The 26,141-nt window shown below is 45.7% G+C and overlaps 1 protein-coding gene across 1 annotated transcript in view; it reads left to right on the top strand.

The window, feature by feature from the left end:
• Positions 1-7,682, top strand: part of LOC105677786 (mucin-4) — a 40,490-nt gene extending 32,808 nt beyond the window's left edge. Inside the window, exon 3 of the mRNA XM_067354392.1 lies at positions 2,016-7,682. Coding sequence (XP_067210493.1) covers positions 2,016-4,561 — 2,546 coding nt within the window. The 3' untranslated portion in view covers positions 4,562-7,682. The remainder of the gene's footprint in view (positions 1-2,015) is intronic.
• The last annotated feature ends 18,459 nt before the right edge of the window (positions 7,683-26,141 follow it).

Genomic DNA, 26,141 nt, shown 5'->3' with positions numbered 1-26,141 from the left:
TCGATCGATCGTCGAAAGTCCGCTTTGAGCGCGCCGCGCCGCGCTAACGTCGCACCGTTACTTCCCGCGGAGCCGCGCTCGAGAACTTTTTATTCCCGTTTCGAAGGTTGTCACGGATGAGCATCCGTCTCGATTACGACGGCGAGATTTCTCCCGGTCGCGCGGCACTCGAGATGTCAGTGGCACTTCCGTCATTCGCGGAGCGCATTATGCATCGCCGCTTACACACAGCTAGACTATGCACCTGCGGCCGTCTACCGCGTTTACGGCGCCGAGAGACCGTAGAGAGAGAGAGAAACGTCGATTGCCTCGATAATGCCGGAGAAAACGCGGCGCTCTCGACCCGACTATTATCGGGACGGGACGTTTTCTCGCGAGATATTGGGCGTACGCGCGCGCGCCGGAGTCTTCCCGCCGTGAAGCAACATCCCGACGGCCAATTACGGTGACGCTACACGCTCGAGTCTCGGGAACGAAAACGTTGCCATTATTCTTCGGCGACTCAAGCACTCGCTGAATGTTGTCGCGGAAAGTGGGCGAAGCTTGGAGAAAATCAGCCGCCTAGAGAAGCCGGGACGCTTTCCGCCGGAGAGTCCCGCTTCCGCTGATTGCCGGTGCTATTCTCTCATAAATCGCGGGACAAGGCGGGATCATTGCCGCACTTGACGAACGATCGTCCGGGCTAGCAATCACGGCACGGCAACAACCGATCGTTACGAGGCGCGCACCGCGCCGATGTGTCTCACTTAAACGCCGATGTCCGTCAACGTTCGAGGTATGCGAAGCGAGGCGTTCCACACGTCGCCCCGTCGACGTTGAAAAGAGGCGCGTCTCTTCTTCGCGGCGGGGCTTCGTTAAGAGACTCTCTTTCTTCACTTCGCGAAGAAGAGACGGGGCCTTCATCGCCGCGCTCGTTTCGCGGGGCTGGCTACGCTGAAATGCTCAGATACGACGCGACATGAGTTGCAACTTCTTAACAGGATCCTCCTCCTGCCGTGACGTACAGGGAAGCGGATGTGCACGGGGTGAACTACTTAACATTATCATCTTGGGTGGCTGTACGCGTCCGCTCGCATCGCGCTCCAACAGAAAAGTAACATTGTTTCTTCACGCGAGAGACTTTGGCTACATTGGATGGGTTTTCGTCGGGGATATTTAAATCCCTTTTCCTCCAACGACATTGTATAATCTTCTTAACCGAGTAATAATAATTCAATTAAATATTATAGCCCGATCTGTTTATAAAGTTTGTTGAAACAAGAATGCTTAAAATATCCTTCGCAGCAATTATTCCGCGCGATAAGCTGGATTGTTCATTTAATCTTGGACAATTTAATATCGGACGTTACGTCGAGCGGTGAGTAATTTCAGATAAAAGTCCATCGTCTGGAAGTGCATTTTCCCCGGAATATCGACGAGAGGTCGTATCGCGGGTCGTCGCGATATCGAAAGACTCGCCGCCGTGCATGTATACGACGTCGTCTGACTTGACGACGGCGTTAAACCGAAAGCGCGGGCGAGCGTAGACAACGGCGCTCGCCGAGTATCACGTATTCAAGATGGGTATAAATTTCTACGACACACGGCTATCCGCGCGCGCGCGTTTATCGATTCTCATCGGAGCGGCCGCGTGTGCACCTAGCGTCCCATAAATTTATGCAGCCTAGAGAATCGTGACGCCGGCAATGCCGGTAGGATAAATCAATCGGACGAGCGAGCGAGCGAGAGAGAGAAAGAGAGAGAAAGAGAGAGGGAGAGAGAGAGAGAGGCCCATTATAAAATTAAGAACAATTAATCACGACGACGGGGCTCATTATTCAAGGTATCAAGTTCTCGTTTGTGCGCCGCGATGCGAGTATAATTGGCAACTCTCTCTCTATCGCCGCTCGTCCGGCCGGTGCCGCGCGTCATTGTGAGAGACGACGTTTAAGATCGTTATCGTTGAACCCGCCGGCGCGCTGAACCCCGCCAGCTTTAATCGGTCACGACGACCCCCTCGAAATTTCTGTTCGCAGGCGGCCAGAATGACAGCCGGCCGCGGATATTCTCGCCCAGGATGGACTACGACGAGTGGACGCCGCTGGGACGCGGCGATCCGCTGAAGAACAACCCGACCTACGACTACGTGCCGCCGGTGCTCGATCGGGTGCAGTACTGGCTGGACTCGCAGCAGCACACGACGGAGCCGTCGTCGAAGCGCGACATCCTCGTGCTCGGCGTGACCGCGAAGAAGACCAGCCCGAAGATACCCGAGCAGTTCCTCAAATTCGTCGACGGCCCCAAGTTGACGCGCACCGGCGGCCAGGTTGACGCGGCGTCCTACAGAAACGACTTCACCGGCAGCACCGGCGCCGAGCCGCCCAAGGTCCTACGCACCACCAGCTTCCGCAACGGCCTGGTCGACTACAGAAGTCAGAACAGCCTGCAGTCGCTGCCGGCCAGCTACTATCCGAGCCCGTATTACAGCCAGAAGATGAAGCCGTACACGATGATGATGCCGCCGCCGTTGGTGCAGAAGGCCGAGACGTCCACCGGCTACAACGTCGGCGCGTACAAGGACAAGCTGATCGGATACGTGGACGCGTCCGTGCCGCCGTACAGCACGCAGACGGAGGAGGGCCCGGTGCTGCAGGACACCCAGTACTACGGCGCGCCCTCGAAGAATTACGGATACTACTCGTCCGCGCCCTTCTCGAGGCCGTTCTCCACGTCGAAGGCGCCGCCGAGCAAGCTCGAGATCGTGAAGAGCGCGCCGTCCGCGTCGCAGAGCACGAAGACGAGATACGAGGCGACGACCGCGGCGCCGTCCGTGTCCTTCGAGAAGTCGAATCTCATCTATCAGTCGACGCAGACGTTGTCAGGCGGCTGGCTGGTCAACAACGGGCCCACGTCCTCCACCGGCTTCCCCCCCGCCAACCAAGTCACCTGGCAGACGCCGGATTATTCCAGAGACCACTACGAGGTCGATCATCACACCGCGGCGTCGTCCAATCACGAGGTCGTCGTCGGCCAGAACGCGAACATCATTGTCGACGTGAACGGCAACGAGAACGAGGAAGTGGTCGTGGGTCAGAAGGAAGTCAGCACCGAGGCGACGTCCTCGACGTCCGAGAGCGTCACGCAGACGTCCGCCGCTTCCACCACGACGACGGATTCCGGCGTGCGGGAGGAGGAGGAGGAGGAGGAGGCCGTGACCGACGCGCAGACCTCGCAAAAGATGCACATCGTCGTCGCCAACTCGCCGTCCAGCTCGACGATGGATCTGGAGACGCACAAGGCGAAGAAGGGCCCGGTCTCCGTGGTGCTGCCGACGAATTACGTCGAGAGGAACTCGTCATCGGCGATGACGTTCCACGGCGACGCTTGGGAGGATCCGGCGACGTCCGAAATGACGAAGACGACTCATCAAGCGGGGAAATCGCAGCCGCAGCCGGCGCGCAACGCCGCGACGAGCTCGCCGCCGCCGATCCCGACGGAGGATCGTTTCACAGTTTCCTCCGTGCCGAACAGGATGCTCTCGCAGATCACCCATCAGCCCTCCCATCCGCCGTCCGCCTCGGTCATGCCAACCAGACAGCACGTCGGCGCTGGCCCGCACATGTTCGTCCCGCCGCAGGCGGCCTCGCAGTCCGTCGTGCGTCCTCAGAGCAGACCGAATCACGCCATGATGCACTTGATCGGCAGCATGCGCCCCGGCTTCCGACCCTCTCCGCCGGCGTCGATGTCGCACATGTCGCCGCCGATGGCGCACATGCACTCGCAGCCCATGAAGAGCATGATAGCGCCGTCGCCGAGCATGGAGCAGCTTCATCAGCGGCCTCTCCCGCAACTGTTCCCCGTCACTTTCACCAATCCACCGTCGACCCTGGGCACGCACGCCACCGGGCCCGACGAGCAGCCGATCGATCCGCACCGGTCGTCTCGACCGCCCGCGACGATCGTGCGCCCCTCAGCGTCCACCACCGCTCCGTCGTTCGCGCCGACAGCCGCGTCGGCCGTGGAGTACACGTCCACCATGGGCACCGTGGACCATCGGGAAAGCACGCGGACCGATCGGTCGCCTCTGGTGAAGATTCTCAATGCCGAGGAGATGCCGAGAACGACGCCCGCCGCGCCGTCGTCGACGATTCCGCCGCGGACGACGACGCCTCCGAGTCTGACCACCGACCCGATTTTCTCGCACTACAAGCAGCCGGCCAAACCGATCCGCGGCCCGATGTACCTCATCATACAGGGCCACTCGAAGGTGAAGACCTACGGGCCGACAATCGCGAAGCACGACGCGCCGGTGGAGAACAACGAGATAGCGGAGAGCGCGACCGAGCGGCAGCTGTCCAAGCTGGAACAGCTGATCCACGACAACACGAAGAACGGCGCCGTCGACCTGGCCGCCGAGAAGAGGAAGCTCGAGGAGAAGGCGCGCGCCGAGAAGCTCGTCTCCTCGCGCCCGGAGACTCTCATGAGCCTGGTCGAGAGCGGCCTGAGCGGCTTCACCGTGTCGCCCGCGACGGAGGATGAGCGTCGCGCGTCCAACTCAGTCACGAGTATCGAGATTAATTAAAGACCGGCGCCGTTCGCGACGGCTCTCCTAGCGAAGAGAACGAAGCTTGGCAAGCGGATGCTAGGACGCTGAGGACGCCCGCGAGTTTAAGGAGTCCTCGTTGCGCGGCGGCAACGCGGCCGCCGTTTTCTAAGTAGGGATGAAATCTTCTTAGGAACGAATTCGTTGCTTGTACGATCGCGGCTCACACCGTGGGTCTTTGGATGACAAGAAAAAAAAAAAAAAAAGTAAAGTAAAATAAAATTGATAGCGGAAAGAGTCGTCGGACACGCAAATGGGCGTCGAAGTTTCATGGCTGACCCTCGTAGTATCTGTTTTTTTTTCAACGTGAGAGCTATCTGGAGAGATACGTGTAAATTCAACACGCTGGCACGAAACGAGGTATCGAGAATTTACGTTATTATTTATTTTATTTATCGTTCCGTGATATTGAGTGCCTCTATATATGTTTTTTTTTTTTTCAATTGCCGCTTCTGATCAACCCGAGCGATTTATTATATTTTGTAGATTTACAGATAACGATTGAATTGCATTACGATGTGCAGAGACGGGCTACGAATATATATTTATCATATTTAATAATTTATTTAAATTATTGAGGATAATGCGATGCTTGATCGTTAGATATAGTTATTACGATTGTTATATATTAATGAATATTTTATGATTATTTTGAATAATTTCATTTCCAGGTAATTTATTATTTATTTCACTACGTATAAGTTATGTACACCGTTTAATTCATTTCATTTCTCGTATGCTGTAATGGCGCATAAAATCTCGTGACAAATGTCGACGGTCGACGATAATTTGATCAACACGTCGAGACTATAATCGTGCAACAATCGAGAGAATTCGAAGCAATTAGCGATGCGATTAATGACGTTTTCCATCTCCGCGTCGTGACTCACCCGCGCGCGCCACGCAGGATGGTCACAAATTCGCGCGCGCGTTCCGCGCGTATCGCGGATTTTTTTGCGAAAAACCTGGAATTAATTTTTGTATCGGAAAAAAAATTATTTTCAGATTCCTCGTGAAATCGCGGTGTCGGAACTGCGCGCGAATTTGCGACACCAATTCGCAAAACTTTTCCAGTCGCATATATGGAAACGAAAAAAAACAAAAAAATCGCTTTTGTATCTCGGTGATCGTCGTGTCAACGTTTCATGCTTTCATGGTATTTTAACTGATCGTGATCGGCGATTGTCATTCGCGACGATGACAAGTTCTCGCTGTCGTCAGATAACAGAGGCTCAACCAGGCAGTTCTCTCCCACGTCCTGCCACGCTTTCATCCACAATGAAGAAAAGCGCGCCAATTTCATATGTGCCAGTATACATAATATTACATACATATATAAAGATATAGAAGCATAATTATATATATATATATATACGTGTTGCACGTCTGCGCGAAATCGACGACCGCTCGATGGATTTGGATCGCGCGTCCGACCTGTTTGCAGTCCTCGGCGATAGTCGTCGGGATCGCGAATGCAACGAGCGTACGAATTGGAATTCGCATTTCACTCGCTGTTTTACGCGCGCGTGCGCGCGCCCGCTTTCCTTCGCGATCTAATGTCGAGTGAACTTCTTTACGATTATCGCGCGGCAATACCGTTGCCGCCTGCACAGCTATCGCCGAGGATGCAAACTCGACAGATCCATCTCTCGCGTGTCCGATCCGGGCGATCGTTTAATTGCGCCGCAGACGTGAAGCTTATCAATCGTGCTATATGCATATAATATTATTTACCGTACGGCGTAGTTGAGAAGCGCAGGATGTCTCGGAAGCGGCCGATTTCTTTCGCGGGCTTACAAAAGCTGGATTAGATCGACGCCACGTTTGTAATATCGGACTCGAAGTGGTTTTCAAATTCAAATAAAGGTCGGTGATGTCGAAATAAATTTGATCAAAACTTGATTCGATTGACGCCTCGATGTTCAAAGCGCCTTATCTATTCCTACGCGAGAGAAAGCTCGCAGCTTTCGCGGCATCCTGCACATGTACGACGGTTGTCGATGTAATTCATAGATATTTGGATGTTAAGAATAGGTTTCTCTCTTCAGTGTCGCATTTACTGCGCTAGATGCAATAGTTGAAGGCGGAAGTCTCAAGCAGCACGAGAGACAGGTGGAAGTGTCGTTTTTTTGACATCGGAGAAATTATACGTTCACTTATTTATCACTTGGAGAGCCGCGGCGCGAACCGTACTCGCTCCTTACGCCTCGGCTCGCGCTCGCTCCAAGTTGGCACTCAGTACTTTTATCGAGACTTTCCGTCCTCAATTCCGTCTATTCACTACGATTAACTTATTTATAGCAAACATCGTCGCTCTCTAGGATTCACTTATATCCACCATAACGCCGATCGCCGGCAGCGAAATTTTCCGCTCGTTCCCACGTAGCTATCTCGCCGTCTCCTCTCGTACACACGACTCAAATTTCTATTCGCTCCTCCAGGCGAACTCCGGGCGCGGAACAATGTCGCGAAGCGTAAAAACACCGCGAAACTCTCGCGAGACGTATCGAGACCAGCGGCGGTTTTCTCTCTCTCTCTCTCTCTCTCTCTCTCGTCATCCTTTCTTTTTCCGAACGAGCTCGAAAGGGGTCAACGGTCATCCGCGATTCGCGCGGCTCCGCGACGCTCTGTAAAGTAACCCTGCACACCTTAGGCGCTACAATTACGCGAAACTTACATTAACACTAGTCTTACACTTTTACCAGTTACCAAACATATCGCGTACGTACTAACAGCCTCCACAGATTACGTCACGACTCCCCCCTCCTCCTTGCTCGTAGCGATCGCGATTAAGCGTAGTCGAAGTTACGCGCGCACTCACAACGCAATTACATGTACTCACACCTACACACGTACACGTATATAAGTATATTACGTATTTATATATATATATATATATATATATATATATATATATAAATAAATTATATGTACTTGGCGATGAGCGCGGCAATTGCGCCATCGCCTTTTACGCATTCGGCGTTACGTTTCGCACGCAGGCACGGCGTGCATTAAGTTTACGTACGATAAATTGTACCTGACGGTCACACACGCGTTCTGTTGATTCTTCTGTTTTATTAATAAAGCATCTTATTATCGATCCGAGGATTGCTTCGATCCGCCGCACCTCCCTAAATCAGCGACTGTAATCTTAAGCGAAATATAATTGCAGCGATTCTTTCTGGCCATTTAGTGCGATATATTTTAAAACTATTTACAGAGTCATCTTTTCTTTTTTCTGTACATGGACGTGTGAATGTGCGCACGTTGCACGCGTCAGTCGTAAATTACATCGGGACTTTGGCGCTTCGCGATCCTAACGGGACGCGGATCTGTCAAAGGGATCCGGTGTAGATCGGCGCGCGTCTCGTCCAGAGTCGATCACGACGGATGGATGAAGTTATACCGATAACGACCTTACGGTACGCCGAATCGTAAATTTCGGCGCGGACGAGTGTGCAGCTCGTTAAAAGCGCTATTGAAATTGATCATTAGAATCATAACAAATCCAGGCATGCATTCTTCGCGAGAGCCGCATGCGAGTTCGGTGGAACGCAATCTTTTATTCGAATACATCTCTATGGAAATGTTAATTTAATTAATAATTACATGTAACTATAAAATAATGTGCAAGATAGAGGGAACGACGTGTAATATTTCCATTTGTCCAATTTAAAAGTTTCACTCGCGGAACATTGCTGAGATTGTGATATTGAAATTGGGATATAAGGATAATTGCTGGTTGAACGGCGATTAATGGAATGCTTTTTACGTGACAAAACACACGCGACGCACCCTATATAAACTCGCATCGCTCGTTTATTTCGATTATTCTTAATTGAAGTGGTCAAACTGGTACACGAGGATGACAAATTTCCCCGAGCGCGGACTGATTGCGTTTGCAGTTTCACCGCATGCGTTTCGCGCGATGTTTGTGGTTCCGTAAATTCTGCGATTATTAGCTCCCACCGGGCCTGATTTATGATGCTAGTGCACTCGATCGCATTGCTCGACGCAAGTTTGATATCAAAACGATCCCCTTTAATACAAAATATTTTCCTGAAATACGCGTTAAATTGGCTGAATATAATTTGCACCGCTCATTATCAAGCTAATTAGAATTTAATTACAAACTAAAATCTTGGTGTTAATAGTAGATATTCGAGGCATTTTACAGTTTTTAAATACATTAATCTTTTTTTCAGAAATATAATTATGTTAATAAAAATATTGACATAAACCTATAAACATGTATAATTTTGATGAAATTTTATATAATAATAGTGCTTTTTAAAATTATAATATAAACAATTTGAAAAGTTAAATAAATTTTTTAAAAATGTATAAAAAGATTATCTGAAAATGAGGTTTTAAAAGGAAAACTTTAATATGAAATTGAGTTGCCTTTGGCATTTATTTATAATTTCAGTAATTTGTCTTTTGCGGCGATGCTGTTTGTGCACGGCTACATCTTTACTAAAAGTTAACAGTTTCTAATATTGTTTTAATTATTTCTTAATTTAAACCATATTTAATCTTAAACCATATTTTTAGTTAATAAACAAATAACGCTAAAAATAAATGACCGAAATTACAGGTAAATGCTAAAAGTAACACAACTTTTTAACTCACCACACTAATACCACTTTTTAATCAAAATAGATACGCAAAGAGAGGAGAATGCGAGAAGAAGGTAGAAATGACAATTGATCGTGAGTTTGATCGCGAGTTCTTCATCAAGAATTCACAAACTTATGTCAATCACGAATTGTCGAAGATTGTTCGCTGTCATTTAATTATGCGTGCGCAACAGTTGCGCGGAGAAGCTGCAGATCAGAAGCGTCATCGAGGTCGACGGATGGACTCAAACCGAGGAGGCTCCACGAATGGGATGCATCGAAAGCACGAATTTAAAGGTAATTTATAGCATAATTTAGTTTCAATGTTGGTAGCATAAATCTCTCGCGGGAGACAGGGGCCCTCCGGGCCCGAGGCTCACGCGATGTGCTCGCATCAGAGAAAAAAAAGTGAACGAGACAAAGGGGAAACGTGGACCGATAAATCCGCTTTTTATTAAAGAAGTTTTGACACGGAAAAATCGAAGGTAGTTGAAATTGTTGTTTCGTCAATAGCGAAAATTTTTCAACGTCGAGCATTTTTGTCCATTTTTTTCACCTCAAAGTTACTTATTAAGATTTTTCAACGATATCGTAAATCAACAACGATCGATTCCAATTAATCGTAATGGAAATGAGATTTTTTTCTTTTTATTTACGGAGAGAAAGGGTGAAAGCTCGGTCAAATTTTATATGCTGCAGCTTAAGGAAAATGTCAGATCTAAACGATCGGTTTCCAACAAATTGTTGGAAAGTGCTATACCACTTGAACAGAGACACGTCAGCGTACGAGCGTCGATAAGAATTAGCGTCTTGTTATCCGAGTGCGATATAATCGCGCAATAAACTATCTGAAATATGAACCACACGAAGTATGACGCACATGGTATTTCGTGCGATTGCAATTTTCCCGTTTCTTTAATAAGATCCGTTCTTCGGCTCAGAGATCTATGTCAAATGGTTCTCTCGCTTATTACACGACCCGTCGCTATAAATTATACTCGTACTAAGCGTCTCGTAAGCAAACCGTAATATCCAGTTGTAATGTCTCCGCGATATCTCCGCTCGAACTGTTATAATTAACTCTGCGTCCCGGCGGAGAAAAGGTCACGATCGATATAACGAACGGCACTTGTTATCTCCCGAGACGATCGATCCTTTTTTCTAAGAAACGCTCTCCGTACAATCCTACGAGGATGAATAAAATATTAAATGGCAACCGCAATGGCTGTTGAGACACTCAGCGGCAAGCTTACTCGTGTCGCCGGTGAATAAGCGGCGAAATTAATCATAGAAGTAAGCGGTTTAGGATTTGCACACGCGGAATTGTCGCGGCCGCGTCTCCGTTCCTGAAGTAACACCGGGGATTCGAGCGGACGCAGCCTTCGCTCCGAGATTAATCGATAAAGCTTCGAAAGAGGGTGTTTCCTGTCAGGCTGAAAAATTGCGTGATTAACGAGAAAAATGTCCCCGCAACAAAGTTGCGAGAGAGGGACAGAAAACTGCAGCACCGGCATCTCACCGTCTTCGTCCCGCGTGCATTAATATTTCTAAGTATTCTCGGATAGCGGCGGGCATTAATGTATCGCCGCTACTCTCGAAGCTGAAGAATACTCACTTTGACTATTCTCGGTTCGTTTCTCTTTCCGAGACTGCTTTGAGAGAAGAAAATTATTCAAGATAAAATGTCGTAATTCGAAGAGCGAAGTATTCGACCCTCTTAGCCAAGAATTTCATTCTTCGCGTAAGCATGCATTTCCAAGTTTTAGAGAAAATAAAGGTCTGCGTCTTTAATTTATATTAATAGCGACTGTACGATACGTACGTACCGGTGCGTTCAAATGATATCTCGCGAGAAATAATGTAAAACGGCCTTCCGCCTTTCTCCGGACTATAGCGGATTATGCTTGTCCATCAACGTGTTAAATCTTCGCAACGCGTATCGTTCCCGTCGGAAATGACGTCTCATGACATTCGACTGAAAGTTGCCGGCGAAACAAAGTTGCAGCAAAATGGCGCGGCTAAGAACGGGAGAAAGAGCGCGCGGGGGGGAAGGGAGATGGAAGAAAAGTCCATGGAGGACAGCACCGCTATCTCGTTTCTCTCCTGCCTCACCTCCCCTTTTCCCCTCCCCCGCCAACTCGCAATCTCTCACGGGCTTTTTCCGACGAGCTCACGCCTCGGGATCTGGTTCCCTCGCGCAAAAGCCCGCCATTATGGCGAACCACCGCGGAGGAGAGCGCGAATTAAGGACCCTTTCGGGGTCATCGGGCGACGGTGCTTTTTACCCTCCTCACGTTTTTCGTATTTGGCTCGGAGACGCGTCTCTTCGAGTGTGGGCGGGAAAATGATCGAGTTTAGTCCGCGCCCGAACTTCCGTAAGCCAGGAATACGGCGTACAGTTGCCGGCGACGTTTTCCGCGAAAGAGAAAAAGTCCAGAGGACATTGCGAAGACAATTGACAATTTGAAAAGTCAACTTGGACAACGGTACGATAAGTTTATTTACGCGAAAAATATACTTTACAATAATCTCGCGCTTCTCTCGGCGCGGCAAATCGCATATTCGAAGCTCCCGCGTTAAACGCTAGTTCACAAATCACATGTCTGAAAATTACAACAGCGGCAATGGGAAGGGGAAGAGTGCACATTGCGGACGCGGTTAGCCGACAAAAGTTTGTTCCTCGCGAGCGAATTGCGCCGGGGAATTTTTTCGGGTCAAGCGCGAACAATATTGCAAAAGGTGAGGTTTCCCCCCTCCGGCCGTGTCGTCGTCGATCTTCGTGTCTCGCGCTGCCTACGTAAGGGCCGCTCGGGCCATTAAAAGCGCCTCGGACCGTTAAAAGCAATCCTTGTTTTTGGGCGCGAAGAGCGCTGCACGGTCCGCGGCGAGGACAATGATTCGCCATTTTGTCGCCCACGCGCGCGATTTTTCACACGCCCGGCGAAAGAAATCCTCCGGCGCGATGAAAAATGATGGGATCCACGTGGGACGTGGTTTCCGCGCGGCGCAGCAGTTTACAAAGGATCCTTCGATGCTGGATACGATCGGATAATGGAACGGGATCGGTCGAATGCGAAATATGTAATTTATTTTATCCTCTCAGTGCGGATGATCGATTCTAGACGGAGAAATCACTTTCCGCGGTGCATTTATTCGACGCGCGCACCAGTAATTTAAAACTAAAATATTGATGCGGAAATTTAAATCTAATCTCAACAAGCTAATAATAATTTAATGCCAATCTCCTTCCATTTTAAACGGTCTCCTCCGAAATACTCTCCGCCGTGTGTTCAAAGTTCATTACTTAATTACACGCGAGAGACGGAATTCATTAACTTGTCTATTTGCTGTAATAATTGATAATGGAAACTCGGCGCTTTTTACCTCGGGTTTCGCGATGGGCGGACGCCCCAGTATTTCGAGCACCCTATACTTGTAGTAATTTGCCAATATAATCTCGCGTCGGTCCCTTCTCGTCGTTGATTATTTGGCGAGCGGGTTATTCACGTTTCGTGGTTGTTCGGTGCCTTAATCGGTGCTCCGAGTCGATATTAACAGATTGATTGCCGTGGCTATCAGGTCCGGCCGAGTTGTTTCGCCCTTTTTGCGGGTCGACGGCCTTCGCTTGATGTGGGCCGCGTCACCCGTATAAAAGCAATTGTGTATGCTGCCGGTGCCTGGCGGACGCATACTGGCCAACTTGATGGGAAAATTTGCGAGAACCGCCTGAGAATGCGGCGCTCGCGCGTCCACCTGGCAACTACTAAGGTCCTCTGAGATTCGGGAGAAGAAAAAGAAGCACCGACTTCCGCCGCGCGCGCACATGTGTGCGTGCGCAACGCCGTCACCGTCGTCGTTATTGCGCTTACAAAAATATTTCAGTTCGTGTCGAACGGATTCCACTTGCGACTGGAAAAACGGAATTTCGCGCGCGCGATGATTCATCTGTTTACAGTTTCTCACAATTCTAACGGTTTATCGTACAATTCATCCTTCGGGTCGCGCGATTAATCGCAGCCCTCGATTTCGAACTCTCGATTTGTCCCGCCTCGCTCGCGTCATCGCTAATTTTGGGCCGATCAATGGGACGCGCTGTCACTGGACACGATCGTCCGCTTCCGCTACACAGCGACCTGTCGTCCCACTCGCGCAGAAAAATGTGACTATAGGTCGCGCGACGTATCCGACTCGAGGAGGATGTTGGACGTGAGAAAAAGTCGGGGTTTCGGCGCGTCGACAGGTAGATAAGGGACGAGTGGACGGAAAGGTCACACTTGCCGACCTTAATGAAAGTTAAACCTGGCGATGGTGTGTGTTGACGCCATACCGTTATCGGCCTCCGCGTGGGCTTCGAAGCCGAAAGAGCTAATGATGAACGCGAGAGAAATTCACTATTACTGTATCGATAACTTTTCGCCCAAATGATTCGGCCGCGCGCTCATTTACTCTCGTCATTTCATTTTATAATAAAATTACGTTGTTTCGCTCCGACGGCGGCATTAACTCGTTTACGCGTAATAAAATTGTCAAGGGAATGCATGAAGAATGTCGATTATAACAAATATGCTGACTCACATGATGCGAGAATTTTAAATACGTGGAATTAAATAACGGCATTTAATTAAAGTGCTAAAAGAAACGTGTAATCGGAGGGTAATGAATTTTCGATAATCGGAAGGATTAAGATTATAAATATCTCTTGATTATTACTACAAATTGTGGATATTTCGTTGAAATCTATCGCGAGCTTTAATAAAGCTTAAAAGCTTCTTAATATGCAAAATATTCTTTCTCGCTGTATTAATAAATTTGCAGATTATATACGAAAATGGTTTTATATCATCGCCGTATCGTCGCGGCGTCGATATAAACTTAATAAAAATATAACGAATTTCCGAGCTGTTGCCGGTGCCTCGATTCGTGAGAATCGATCGAGCCGATTAAATCGAGAGAGCGTTATATTTATTTCTAGGCGATCCGGCGGAAAAAGTCGTCCGGCCATTTGCGGTCGAGCGAACGCGCGCCGGCTGTATCCTGTTGCAGTTCTATCCATCGTAGAAGCACACCCTCTCCTCCAACTTTTTGCGAACTCCCTTCCTAAATAGCCATTAGCCGCGATGCAATCTAATTCGCGACGTCATTAATTAAGTGATTGTGCAGCGACTCGAGCCTCGGGAATTAAAGTTGCGCCCGCACGTCGCTCTTTTGTCTCTCGCTGAAATGGTGAAATTCGTCACAGCGCGACCAATCTGGAACGTGGTGGTCGTCGTCTACGGGAAGCGTGCAAGACCTCATTGCACTACTCGGGAAACTAGAAACCGCCGGCAAAAACTAACCCAATATCGGTGCCCTCGTACCACCCCACCGCGGCAGGTACTGGGAACCCACGCCTCCGCGGCACGTACCGCATCCTTTTCATCCGGCAGCCTTCCGGCTCGGATTCGAGCGCTCTCCTCTCTCGGGTTTTCTCGAATTTCCGACGCGTCATTGGCACAGTTCGATCCTTCTCGATTGTCGGAGAGCTCCGTTCAGGCTCCGCTAATAAAACATTTTTTTATCCGCCACGCTCGTTTCTGGCAACGTTACGAATCGCTCCGAGGAGAATCCGATATATTCGAAAGCGCGCTCTCTCTCTCTCTCTGCAAATTTGCGGCGCACTCGCGCGGAAGCTTCCGCAGAAGCGTCGCGCTCGCATGCAAATGTCATATTTCAGCCGCAGAAGCGAGCTCGGGTTCCTCCGCCGGTTTATTGGCAGTTGCACTCAAGGAGATTGGACGGATCCGATCGAAGCCGCTTTGCGGCACGTCTGCGGCGCAGAACGCCTTACGATTGTGTGCGTCGGCCCGAGATTTAGACACTAATACACGGGCATTATTTAAAGTGGCAATGTCGGCCCGAGCCCGCGATTTAGATTTTCGGTGGAGTTCTTCTCATCGCTCTGCTTGAATAATTGAGAAACTCTTCTCGCAATTTGCGGGCCTGATCTCAAATTGAATGGCGAACGTTTAATAGTGAACGGAATACGCAATATTATCTTTCCGCGTTTCGTCGCGCTTCGGCGATCCGTTTGCCCGCTCGTTTCCGTTCGTCAGAACACTTTTACACTCGCGTGCGTGTAAATTATGTAAATTATGTTATTTGCACTATATAATTTAGACGTATTAACACGTTTGGAAAAATTACGCGATAAATTACATCATTATATCAACCTGATTCTTTTAGAAAATCCGCTAATGGGATTGGAAAATTAGAGCGGAACAAAGTAAACGACGAATCTTCATATTAGATGTCTCTAATTTATTACTTTCTTCATCTATAGATTTTGAGCGATAAAAATGGATCAAGTTTCTTTGCCGTAATTCACTTTGCGTGATCTAACAGCGTGACGGCGTTACACTATTTTTTTTTTTTTTCAAGAATATTATGAAGTCTGAACCGGGAAAGTGCCATTACGTCGTCGCTCATCCGCTGTAATCCATTAAATCCATTAAATTGAATTTTATGCTCATTGTTCACGCAAAAGTTGGTCTACGGCGAAATTAAGTAAGTTACGAGCGACTCGCGAAATTAGCCTATTTGCGCGAGTCTTTCATTACCAATTAAAGCCTTGTAAAACACACGACGACAATCAATTATCTTTATCGTCGTGCTGGCAATGAATAACAGTGATCGCGGACGATCATAATGGATATTACGACATAGTAAACGACCTGTCGACAGCGCACCGGAGAGAAGCACAATAGATTGTGACCGCACTGTCTTACACGCCCTTGTAGACGTATTAATTAACTGCTAGAAGACTGGAAGTTACGCGATTTCTTTAATTCTCGGGATATTTTCATCTCACAGATTCGAGTCACCTTTTACCTGATATACTATTATTATAGAGGACGAATTAATTACGGAATTGAAAATTGAATTTAAATGATGTATAATTTTTGATGGAATTCTATTTGTAATTTTATGTGTGTCACGGAAAACATTTGAAAAATTAGAACACTCGTATATGTGAGATACACGCTTTTGTATGTGCAATAATATTTAATTATACATATATATCGTCGATAAATAATTAATTTGGTTTGATCAATAATTTTATTTGACTGCGCGACATATCAAAATTGTCCATATAGTTGGCAATTTGTATAATGAACATAATCGTATATCGCATCGAGATAAACATGCAAATGGTTCGCGTTCGCAAATATGCAGATGTAACCGAGTTAGAGATGCAGTTTCATAAGAGATATAATTAGGGTGCAATCCCGGGAGAAATCCAAAGTTTATATTCACTTTAAACTTCATTCTCGCGCACCGCACGTGATGCGAAAGAGACTTCGGTCAATTAATCTCTGCGGCGAAACGCTCGGCGTCATTATTTCCGCTATTACAGATTTCGGCTATTTAGGTGACATCCGGCTGGCGGCAAGAGACAACAGGCTGGGCTTCCGTTACCTTGCTTAGAGAATTTAATCTTCCGGAAAGTAAAATTAAGTTGGGACGGGAAATCCTTTATTTATTGCATCGTCAAAGTCAGGTTTATAATTATACGTCATATTTCAAACGCAGACTAGCATGACGATTGACAGTACCTTTTTACAAGGAAAAATGTTTACAGCGCAAAAAAAAAGTAAAAAGAGGGATTGAAAGCGTGTAGGAAATATTGTGGCACTAACATTTTTGTGCCACGCGAACCAGAATCTGACGAGCGCGTCTTTTAACGAGGAATGTGCGTGCATGCATGCGTGCGTAAGTAACGCATTGCTGAATGCAGCTAACTGTCGGCAGCCTACGTTAACTGCCGGTCGACGCGGTTGGAACGCGAGTGTCCAGCCGGTCTTTCGCGAAGTGAAATTCTAGAGAATATCTCTCTCTCTCTCTCTCTCTCTCTCTCTCTGTATATACACCGGCGCGCGTACCTGCATTCGCGCGTATAATTAAGTCCGGGGAACGACCGTGAAAGCATCGAAATGTCCGCAAGAAAGGCGGACTATTACTATTGCCCGAGCAAATGACGCGCGGTAACGAATCCGATTATCTCTAGGCTCCATCTCTAGGATCTACCTTGGCGACGCGTACTCCTTCCCAAGCGTGCATTTGTTAGCGAAGAAGTATTACATTCATACATGGGATTCTTTCGCGACGGAAAGTACATATAGGTATTTTAGAAATTGCACGTTTTCCGCGAACCTTGAATACCGTTAAAAATGAACGGAAAATACCGATTTAATGTCAGAGTATCGACGCTTATTAACGAGTAGCTGAAAATTAAAGAGGTATTTTCTGAAATTTCAGAAAATTGCATTAAAACCTTAAGAATATTGAAAAGAAAGCTGGAGAGACATTTAATTTTGATTGATATTATTCTTATCAATAATTGCATTTTTATTAAACAGCTTGATTTTCGTGGAAATGAAATTTGTGCAGCGTTGCGAGACGGTGACTTTAGTGATGCACGGAGAGGTTTTTAAATGAAAATTTCCCGACGATATAGCACGAGGTCTAAACTCGTCATACAGGCGATTAAACTAATTCCGCTGTAGCCGGAGTGCGGCTTAACTCGCATCTGAATGCACCGCGGGATGCGCCGCAACCGGGCCCGATATCCCGTCCGTCGCTTAGACCCGGCGGGCTCCCGACGCGGAAAGAAGAAACGTAGACCGAGCCGCGTCCGAATGGTACGTGAGTTCCAGAAACACACTGACGGCTCGCCGATTCCTCGTAGCGATATCGGCGGCGGGCAAGCAGGTTGACTCTCGTATGCCGCTTCTCCTTTGCGGCACCCGTCCGGACTCGAACGCTTCCTGTCGCGCGAACACCCGTCGGATTCCTCCTTCTGCCGCCGTGTTTTCTCGCGAAAATGTCGTTGACCCCGCGAGACCCGGTGAAGAAACTCAGACAGCGAACAATGCGGCGAGAGAAGATTTTCTCCAATCCCGTACCGAAAATTTCATCTCACTCGCGAAAATAATAATCAAGGTGAGAAGCTTCTAACGTATTTCGGTTCGCGATGAAAGATTAAAGGCCGGTTAAGATTTCAGCGCGCGCTCATAATTGTCAGATTTATCGCCAACCAAACGAGAGCTGGACGCGTCCGCCCTAAAGCCTCGTGTGTTCAATTCCGTCGAGATTACACACTCACATTTCGCGAGCCCTTCGCGCCGCAACCTCACCGCACGTGTAGGATACTTCAGGGCTTATCCAATTATAATGCAACCCAGTTTTGCGACACATGTCTCACGGCAAATTACGAAGTTGCGCGCGATATATAATCTAAACGACGCGACACATACGTCACGAAGATACTATACGCATTTTCGTACATTGTTGCCTGCCGGCTAACATTCAGTCATGCTGATGACTCTGGAGCGACAGATACATGTATCTTGGGGAGAGAGAAAAAGTAATGATACATTTATTATCGAATGAGAGAGTTACGCGTCCAAAAAGCGGACGATGTCGCGATGTATCTCGCCGGGCGAGATAATCTCGTCGGTGAGTGCGAAGGAGTTAATTACTGACAGTCGCGCGCGCGCGTCATTTCTTTTTTTGGGCATCACTGCGCCGCTCTCGTCGTCCGCGTATAATACTTTTCCGCGACAAAGTGTGCCATACCTTGCGGATCGGCTGCTTCGATTAAGTCTATATTTTTTAATTATTATCTGGATGTTTTTTTTTTTTTTTTTTGTCACCATACATCGCCCCTCTCTCGACGTTGACGGACGGCTCGCTGTTGCATGCGACATTAGTGCGTTTGTGCTGACATTATTGTCCAAACGACGTCGACGGCAAGAATCATTGTTCACGATTGATTACGAGATTTATTTATACAACGCATCGCCGTGACGCGTTATTTTTTTTATGAGAATATATCATCGATATCGCGAAGTCATTGAGCGACGCCAAACACAAATTCTCCGTGAAAAGAGAAAATAGATGATTCGAATTGAAAAATTTAAACGAACTTATTTTCTTTAAAGCTGAATATCTGGTCTTCAAAGTCTAACACTTTTAATTATAGAATTAAAATGTACAGACAGAAATGCTAAAGGAAGTTGTTAATTGCGAAACCAACCTCCGACTTCGCAAACAGAGAATTCATAACTTCGCAAAATAAACATTTATCATTTCTTTTTATTTGTCCGTTTTTGCGAGGTTTCTGCCGAGAGAGAGAGGAAAAATAATGATATCACTTATCTGACAAATAACGTTATATAAAATTGAAGTATGTAGACAGAAATACAAAAGAAAATTAATAGATGCGAGAGCAATCTCCGACTTCGAAAATTAAGAATTCACAAGTTTGTAAGGTAAACTTCTATCATTTTATTTTTATTTGCTTATTATTTGCGGAATTTTTAGAAAGAGAAAAATAGAGGATACGACATATCTGTCAAACGCCGTAATGTAGAACTGAAATATGTCAGATGTACAAATAGAAATTTGAGAGATTAAGAATTCATTACTTTCCTGAAGTGAACTTTCGTCATTTATTTCTTTTATTTGCCTATTTTTTGCGGAAGATTTCTGAAAAGAGAAAAACTGATAATATCACTTATCTGTTAAATGACGTAATACTCAACACTGCGAGAGATGAGCGTGCGGAAAGTTATTAGCCCGGCCGCTCGCGAAATCGAGTAGAACGAAAAAAAGATGACCCGGCAGATCGATAATCGAAGGCTACGATACAATCTGCCGGCTTGAAAAATGAATTCGCGTTGTCACGTGCACCTAGAGTGGAAAAGAGAGCGATAGAATAAAAAAGAGAGAGGGACGATGATCATAGAACGCGGCTGCGCGCGCGTTTCAAATTGAAGTTTCAATCATCTTGCGTCGGATGCTCGCAAAAGAAGGACTAGCGTTTCTATCTCTTTTTCTCTCTCTCTCTCTCTCTCTCTCTCTCTCTCTCTCTCTCTCTCTCTCTCTCTCTTCACCTGACGAGATTATTAATCAGGCTAGTCCGGTCTCCATGTCGTTTCAGCGCGACTTCCTGCCCATGCGACGACGATGGCATGCGATGTCGATTCGTCGTCACGTTTAATTGATTAAACGCGCCACTCGTTCGCGACTAATTAGAACGATTGTGGGTGGCGGCCAGGGGGGGGGGAGAGAGGTTTGGGAACAGAATCGCGCGCGATGCTCGTCTATGCAGTTCGGCAGTCTGAATCTTTCAAAGCTCTCGCCGATTATTCACGAGTAATCTCGAGTCTCGAGAGACGAGGTGCCGCGCTATAGATAGCGACAAAACGGCGCCGTCGTCCCGCTCGAGTCTATACCTTTACAGCTCTCTCTCTCTCTCTCTCTTCCTCTCTCTCTCTCTCTCTCTCTACATCTAATGCATCAATTACTCGCGCAAAACGCACGAGACGTCTCCGGCGGGCGGGCATAATACGCGTCTCGCATGAAGTATTCCGTCCCGCGTTTAATACGTTAATCCCGATTTAGCGTTTCGAGCGACTTGACTTCGTTATATTACACATTACATCAACGTAATTAGGAGTCGGACACGAAATTATCCGTTGCCGTTGCTGAAATCCGCCTCGCTCGGAAGGGCTTAATATTAGGTCCGTTAAAAGCCGGCGATGCATTCGGTTTGGCAGGATTATATAAGACCGCGGCCCCGAAGGACGAGTCCTGGCGCTGAGTCGCTCATTTGCAACGTTTGAGCGGCGGCGAAGGGTGGATTCTCGCTGTAATCGCCGCCGGTCTCGCGAGAGTATCATGCATCCGGAAAGTGCCTCGAAATGTACGTATATTTCCCAACGACAAATTTAATTAAAGTAGATGCAAGTTCCAATTACATTTTCATTCCGGACTCATTCTCTCTCTCTCTCTCTCTCTCTCTCTCTCTCTCTGCTTTTGTAAAACCAACGTTCGTAATTTATAATCACTTACTATCGACTGCCTTAATAATCCGTTTTTGATAACATCAGTCATATATTATTTACAACATGTAATATCCCAAGCTTGCATAAACTATCGGTCCAGACTTTTTAAATAACATATGTTATTTAAAATGTCATACATATTTCTTGCAACGAATATATCTTTCACAAATGTTTAAAAATTAAGACATCGCGGTGTGCGGATAATTAATGAGTGTCCCAGAATATCTGAAATGCAAGTGAGAAATTGTCAGACATTGCGTGTCTTGCGCTCGGTTGATTTTCCGTCTCTTTAGCGAGGCGACGGCGACGCGCGCCGCGAGCGTCGACGAAAATGATCGGAAAGGGGTCGACGCGTGCCGTCACGTTTTCCCGCTGCGTGACCCGCGCCCGTGCGTCATTCGAGCGTCTACGCGGCCGTGTGCATTCCACACGGTGCGCCGCGCGCAGCGACGACAAATTTCACAAAATGCCGCGCATTCCGCGCTCGCGATCGCGCGGAGGAGCGCACTTTTCTCGGATGCGAGGAGAGCGCGCGGATCGTAAATTCAGGCGAGAGCCCACGGCGCGAAGCTTTAAGCGCGCGATCGTCGAGATAGAGCCGCGCGATTAATCTCGCGAGCGATTTACGTCGGCCGAGACCGATCACGGCGATCCCCCGATAAATTGGGAATCGCGAATTGATCTGGCGCGGGAAAACGCGGTTTTCTACAAGTCTGCCGCTGAAAATGACGAACGTTCCACTTCGCGCTTCGGATAGAACTCGCCTGCGCTGACACCGCCATTCGAATTTCGATATTCTATGCATTATTTACGGAAAACGCTCGGTCTACAGCAAAGCGATTACAAATGGAGTAAAATTTTACTCTTGCAACAAATTATCTTACTTGAAAAAATTACTCAAGATGAACAATAATGTTTGTGTCGGAAAAAAGTAAAGATTTCTCATCAGTTGCATGCACAATATTTAAATTTACATTACGTATAATATTTTTGTAATTCAAGAAACTTGAAAGAAGGACTTGAAATGGGAACAAATATCATTCTATTCTTACTTTCGCTATGCGCTGCGATGTCGACGCGCAAAGCCGGCATTAGTCGTCGCATACGCGATAAGAATGTTGATGCGGTTTCACGCCGCTGGTTCTGCTTGCAACTCTCGCTTAGGTATGTAGGTTTTGGGCGAGAGAATCGAATGGATGCCACCGAAACGAACGACAGGCGACAGCGACGAAAGTGTCGTCACTTTGTAATTCCGGGTGCGACGACCGGCAGCGGGGCTTTTGCATATAATCGCGTCTCGTCGACGAATAATTAGCCGAGCCGCTTGTTTGTCAGCGCGGTGCGAAGTGCTAATCGATCGCACCGCACGATCGAGCCGGCCCAAACTCATCTCGCGCCAATGAACCGCGATCGGGAACTTCGGCGAAGTGACGAGGCGTGGGTTTCAGAATTGCAAATTGCGCGTAAACGGGTCGCCCACGCGACCCGCCTTTTTTCCTGCCGCCATGTAAAACGAGTGTTCTATTTAGTGCGAAAATTGTCGCGTGCCACGTAATCGTGAATATATATAACTTTTTCAATATCCAATAATTATGCAATATGCAAATCTTTCGACGGCGAATTGAAATTCCAAGAGTTCATCTCGAATTTCTTCGTTCGCGTGAAATAATTAAACACATGTGTGGAGAAATATAAATGGATGAATTAAATATAGAATAGATAGACTGAAAAGCTGTTAGAAAAGCTATTGATGCAAAAAAAATCACTAGTTTCTGCATATTTTTTCGCAAATTATGCAAACGTTTATAAAAGCATATTTTATTTAGCGTTAATTAAACTTGCATTAAGAATATTGTACCGCATAACGTGTGATTAACGTAAACATCATGGAAATGCGGGCCATGCATATTCAGTAGTTGCGCTTTGACGTAGAACTCTATACATATCCTCGAAATTAGCAACATTAGCGGCATTCATCGTTTGTTTTGCGTACACTTGAAATCTAAACAGAGATAATTAAGCGTTCCAAATTCTTCCACGCATGCTTCAGCTTGTTTCCCTCGCGAGCTTCATCGCGCCGATGTTTGATCGTACGAGGATCAAAACGTCGGTCGATCATTAACTTCGCCGAGAATGCCGCCGAGACGCGATGGAGTCCGCCTGCTCAAGTAATCGCTGCGGGGTATTGATACCGAGCGGCATACTAATTTCGATATCGAATATACGAAGCGCGCTGCTTCTCAAGATGATTCTTGCAAATCGAAGAAAGATCACGATTTTTTTACAAAATAATATTTGTAAACTTGTACGTGTACGTGCGTTCTTAATGGCAATTTTCTTTTAACTTTAATTTTTATGACGTTCTAACATTTGGCACAAATTTACACACACACACACATATATATGTATAATAATTAAAATTAATATAGAAGTATACCATTCAACAAATATCTTTGAAAAAAAACATTTTAATCATTTTTTTTCACATAAAAGTATGTTTTTAAAAAAATAATTATCTTTTATTTACAGCTTTTATCGAAAATTAATTCACGAGATGACGAATTAAATTTCCTGACGTTGAGAGTAATTTAATATCTCCGAAATGAAATAATAATTCGTATGTGTATATTACATAATTTTTTTCTGTATATGAATTATCGGTCACAAAGATGGTTTTACATGCTGCATTTTGATGTTTCCGTTTAACAAACATTTGACAGCATGATATTCCCGTGTTCACATTCGTGTCGGGGCCGATTGGTGCAATTATCTCAATTATTCATTGTTTAATATTATCATGTCCGTTAAAAATCCAATTTGTCACGGACACGTTTCAAGTGGCAGATAATCTATTCCGGTAGAAGCATGTTATTTTTCTTCTCCGCCAATTTGATACTTTATCGTTTCCTACGAGCGCACTTGACATTTGTTTGAGGACCGTTTGTACTTAAGAATACTTCTTCGAGCGTCTAGCATATGAGAGCAAATATATAGTCGTCCCCACCCACTCTTTCGCTCGCTCCGTCGGGATCCACCTACGCGCGGTCACGATCGCTCTGATGGAAATCCGATGATTCCCATAAACAAGGGAGGGCGAGATGCACGGGAGGCGGCACTTGGTCTCTCATTATTCGGGGCCCGGCTCGACAACCGGCCGATCTCGTATCGGACGCATCTATCTGGAGCACCCAGATACATAGGCAGCCTCCTATACGCGCGACGAGCGCGTCAAAGCGTGAGATCCTTCGGCGGATACGGCGGCATCGCGATTTCGGCATTGAGAGACGGCGCGGCGGTAATATATTTGCGGAGCAATATGATTTATTCCTCCGCAGCCCGGTACAGAGAAAATATTGTTAATGTATGTATTCGTGATTTATCGACCCCCTCGCGCAGCTACGGCCGCGCAAATATCGGTTTTCGTAGCAAATAAAGCCTGCATAAATCATGATTATTAACTTGCACCGGAATTACATTGATTTCTCCATTTCTGATATTGAAGGAGGATAATACAACAGTTATGTAGGAATTAAGTTGACAATTATTAATGAGATATTAATGAAACGGCGAAAGAGATATTAACGAACCGAATGAAGCAATTTGCGCTCACATATTTTGAAGAACAATTTGACATCGTTATTTTTACTTAATATATTGACGCACTAAAGTGTAGAATATAGTAAGCTATAGTCAAATTTATTTATCGGTTTTATTTATTCCTTTACAATATTTGTACTGACGTAAGCTAAAATGTTGCAATTAGTATTATTGAATAAAATATCCAAGGATAAGTTTCAAGTACGCGAGAAATGCTCTCGTGGACGCAACGGCAACGTCATTCGATAAAGCTGGTATCTGCAGAATCCTTCCTCAGCGATTCGTGTTTGCAGCAAGAGATACCGAATGATATACTCACCAACGATATTCTAGAGGACTGCTGGCTTTAAAAAATTACTGTATTAATTGTGCAAATTTATCATAGCACATATTAAAATAGAAAGCTATAATAAAAAAATAATAATAGGCTCCACTGATTATGAAATCAAATTTGAAAACAAAAGAAACTTAAGAAGCCACGCTAGATTTCCGTGCGAACAACCTTGTATTGAATTTGAAACAAGTATAAAAAACAAATATAAGAACAGGAAGAATAAAAATTTTATTAAGTATTATCTAAGCAAATATTTTATTAAATATTTACTCAGATAAACAAATAAAAAGTTTAATGTGCGCAATTATTATTTGACAAATATTAATTATTTTGAACGCAGCTCTAATCTGGATTTACTTTTGTGTGTTACAGAGCAGCTTTGCAGAACAAAATGGCAACATTTGCTGCAGCTGCGCATCGCCCTGGTGAGTGAATCTAATTTTTTATTAAAATAATACATCTATAATATTTTAAATTATGCATACAATTATTTTAATTTTTAGAAGAACAAATTATTTATTATTTGGACAAATTTAAATTAAATTTGTTGTTATATATATTTATATTTGTTAATACATTCCGCGCCGCTCTAATTTTACATAACTTTTCATTTACGTCGTAAAATTTATTATAAGTATTATATTAAATTGTGATTATAAAAATTATTAAAATAAAAATGTGTTGTAAATCATAAGATTTCATCAACATAAGACATATTTGAAATATTTGATTTTAAATGGCTTGAATGACAAGTTTAAGCATAAATATGATACACAAAAATATTATAAGTAAAAACATAAAAAGTATATATAGATCTATTATTTTAAAATAAATGGGCTAAGATTTAGATTTGTTGGTGAATATTTAATTCTTGATTATTTTTTAAATATATTTTATGAATGACGGATTTATAGCTAGATATATTGAATTATTTGGAATTTTTAATGATCGAATTTGACTGACTTAGCTCAAGAAATCGATTTTTTGTAGCACAAAATATTACTATTGGAAAAGTTATCTGTTTAAGCGCAACGTAGAAGATTTTTACGTTGTCAGCTATGTTCGAATTAATAAGCTCCTATTTCCTGTAGAAACTTAGAAAGTATAAAATACCATAAAAC

Source organism: Linepithema humile, chromosome 4 (assembly GCF_040581485.1).
Source record: "Linepithema humile isolate Giens D197 chromosome 4, Lhum_UNIL_v1.0, whole genome shotgun sequence".
Taxonomy (NCBI): domain Eukaryota; kingdom Metazoa; phylum Arthropoda; class Insecta; order Hymenoptera; family Formicidae; genus Linepithema; species Linepithema humile.
Note: the sequence above shows the minus strand (reverse complement) of the source record. Positions and strands in the feature narration are given on the sequence as shown.